The following is a 1,974-nucleotide window of genomic DNA, read 5'->3' on the forward strand; positions in this document are numbered from 1 at the left end:
ATCAGTGGCAACCCGGCGGTGGCGCCGCACTATGGTGAGCTGGCGCTGAGCTGGCGCTGGGCCACGCCTCTGCAGGCGGCCCCTTGCGGCCCCGTTTGTTTCAGTCCCGCGCTCCCGACACGCTGGATTGCTGCTAGGCTGCATGGGCGTCCGCATGCGATGCGCCTGTGCAGCTCCCGGCTCCGATGCCGCCTCTGCCCGCCTCTCCCTCCTTCCCTCCTCCCTTGCAGGCAAGTTCTTCGGCATCCGCAACGGAATCGACCCCGACATCTGGGATCCCTCTGGTGGGTGGCGTGCCCGCGCGTTGGGGTATCTGCGGGACCGGGCAGCAAGCCATGAGCACCAGCTCGTCGCCAGCTGGCGCTCGTCGCCAGCTCACCTGTCGTCTCTGATGGCCCTTCTGCCCTTCCCTGACACCTCCTTTCCCTCCCCTCTGCCCCATTGCCCTTACCTTCCCTTCCCCCTCCCCTGCCGCGCCTGCAGAGGACCCTCTGCTGCCGCGCGGCTACACGGCAGACAGCGTGATCGAGGGCAAGGCGGCGGCCAAGGCCGAGCTGCGCAGCCGCATGAACCTGTCGGGAGCGGGTGAGCGGGCGGTGGTGGTATGCATTCTGTTGCATTCTGCGCCGGCGTGTGTGCGCGCATGTGTGGTGTGGTGTGGCGCAGTCGCGGCTCCGTTTTTGGTGTGTGTGGGGATGCGCGCCTGCGCTGGCCGCACCGCGCGTGCGTCCTCCCCCGCGTGCCCGTGGGCCGGCGCCGCCATGTGCTGTGCCGGCCTGCCGAGGCCGAGCGCCTGCTGCCCTCCCCGCGCTCCCCGGCTTGCAGACGTGCCCGTGGTGGGCTGCGTCACGCGGCTGACGCACCAGAAGGGCATTCACCTGATCAAGCACGCCGCCTGGCGCACGCTGGAGCGCGGCGCGCAGTTTGTGCTGCTGGGCTCCGCGCCCGACCCCAAAGTGCAGGTGCGGGGCGGGGTGCGGGCGGCAGCGCACGCCGTGCGTGTGTGTGTGTGTGGTGTGTGTTTGTTTTGCTGGGGTTCATGAAGACCTAGCCTTGCCTGGCCACCTAGCCGACAGGATGGGGAGTGCTGGACGGCGGGCCAGCACACCAGGCGGCAGCTGTTTGGGGCAGCAGCTTGTTCTTCCTGCCCCCAAACCTATCTGACCCTGGCGCTTAAGCCCCCCAACCCCCCTCCCCGCTCGCGCTCCTCAGTCTCTCTGCCTCCCTTCCCAGCTGCTCTGTCCCTGCGCACTCCACTGCACGCACCTGCACACGCACACATGGTCAAACATACGCCCACTCGCCGCCCCGCCCCGCAGGCGGAGTTTGCTGAGCTGTCCAACCAGCTGGCGGCGCAGTACCCGGACCGCGCCCGCCTGCACTTTGCCTACGACGAGCCCCTGTCCCACCTCATCTACGCTGGTGGGCGCTGGGAAACAGGGAACATGGGGGCAGAGGGATACCGCTGGGGCGGTACCGCACAGCCGCGAAACGCAGGCACTGCTGCCGCTGATGCCGAGTAGTGGGATGGCGGCCATGGGCCTCCACCTCGGCCCACGGCTCTGAGCGTGCTCCTCCTGCCCTCCCGATCGCAGGCTGCGACATCTTCCTGGTGCCCTCCGTGTTTGAGCCCTGCGGCCTCACGCAGGTGCGCTCCTGCACCGTGCGGCAGCAGCCCCCAGGCAGCCGGCTGCACTAGGCAGGGGCTGGGCGGCAGGCGGCTGCCCACACCGCGCCTGGTTGAGCGGGGCGGGCAGCTGCATCCCTGGGTGGCGCCTCCCGCTGTGCACCTAGCGCCCTGTACTGCCCCTTGGTACTGCCCCTACCGCAGATGATCGCCATGCGCTACGGTACCATCCCAGTGGTGCGCAAGACGGGCGGCCTGAACGACACGGGTAAGCGCAGCTGCTGCTGCCCGCCCCCTCCCGCCCACCATGCGTAGCATCCTGCTGCTGCCTCCGGTCTTCCTCCATG

At 69.1% G+C, this 1,974-nt stretch overlaps 1 protein-coding gene across 1 annotated transcript; it reads left to right on the forward strand.

Moving 5' to 3' along the window:
* Window positions 1–1,942, forward strand: CHLNCDRAFT_25405 (hypothetical protein; the record flags this gene model as incomplete). The annotated part of the gene is made up of 7 exons (XM_005845925.1): window positions 1–34; window positions 231–284; window positions 484–585; window positions 826–962; window positions 1,320–1,422; window positions 1,596–1,648; window positions 1,832–1,942. Coding segments are annotated over 7 exons (594 nt in total), but the record flags the coding sequence as incomplete, so codon positions are not given.
* Window positions 1,943–1,974: the final 32 nt, after the last annotated feature.

This window comes from Chlorella variabilis (genome assembly GCF_000147415.1).
Source record: "Chlorella variabilis unplaced genomic scaffold CHLNCscaffold_15, whole genome shotgun sequence".
In the NCBI taxonomy this organism is placed as follows: domain Eukaryota; kingdom Viridiplantae; phylum Chlorophyta; class Trebouxiophyceae; order Chlorellales; family Chlorellaceae; genus Chlorella; species Chlorella variabilis.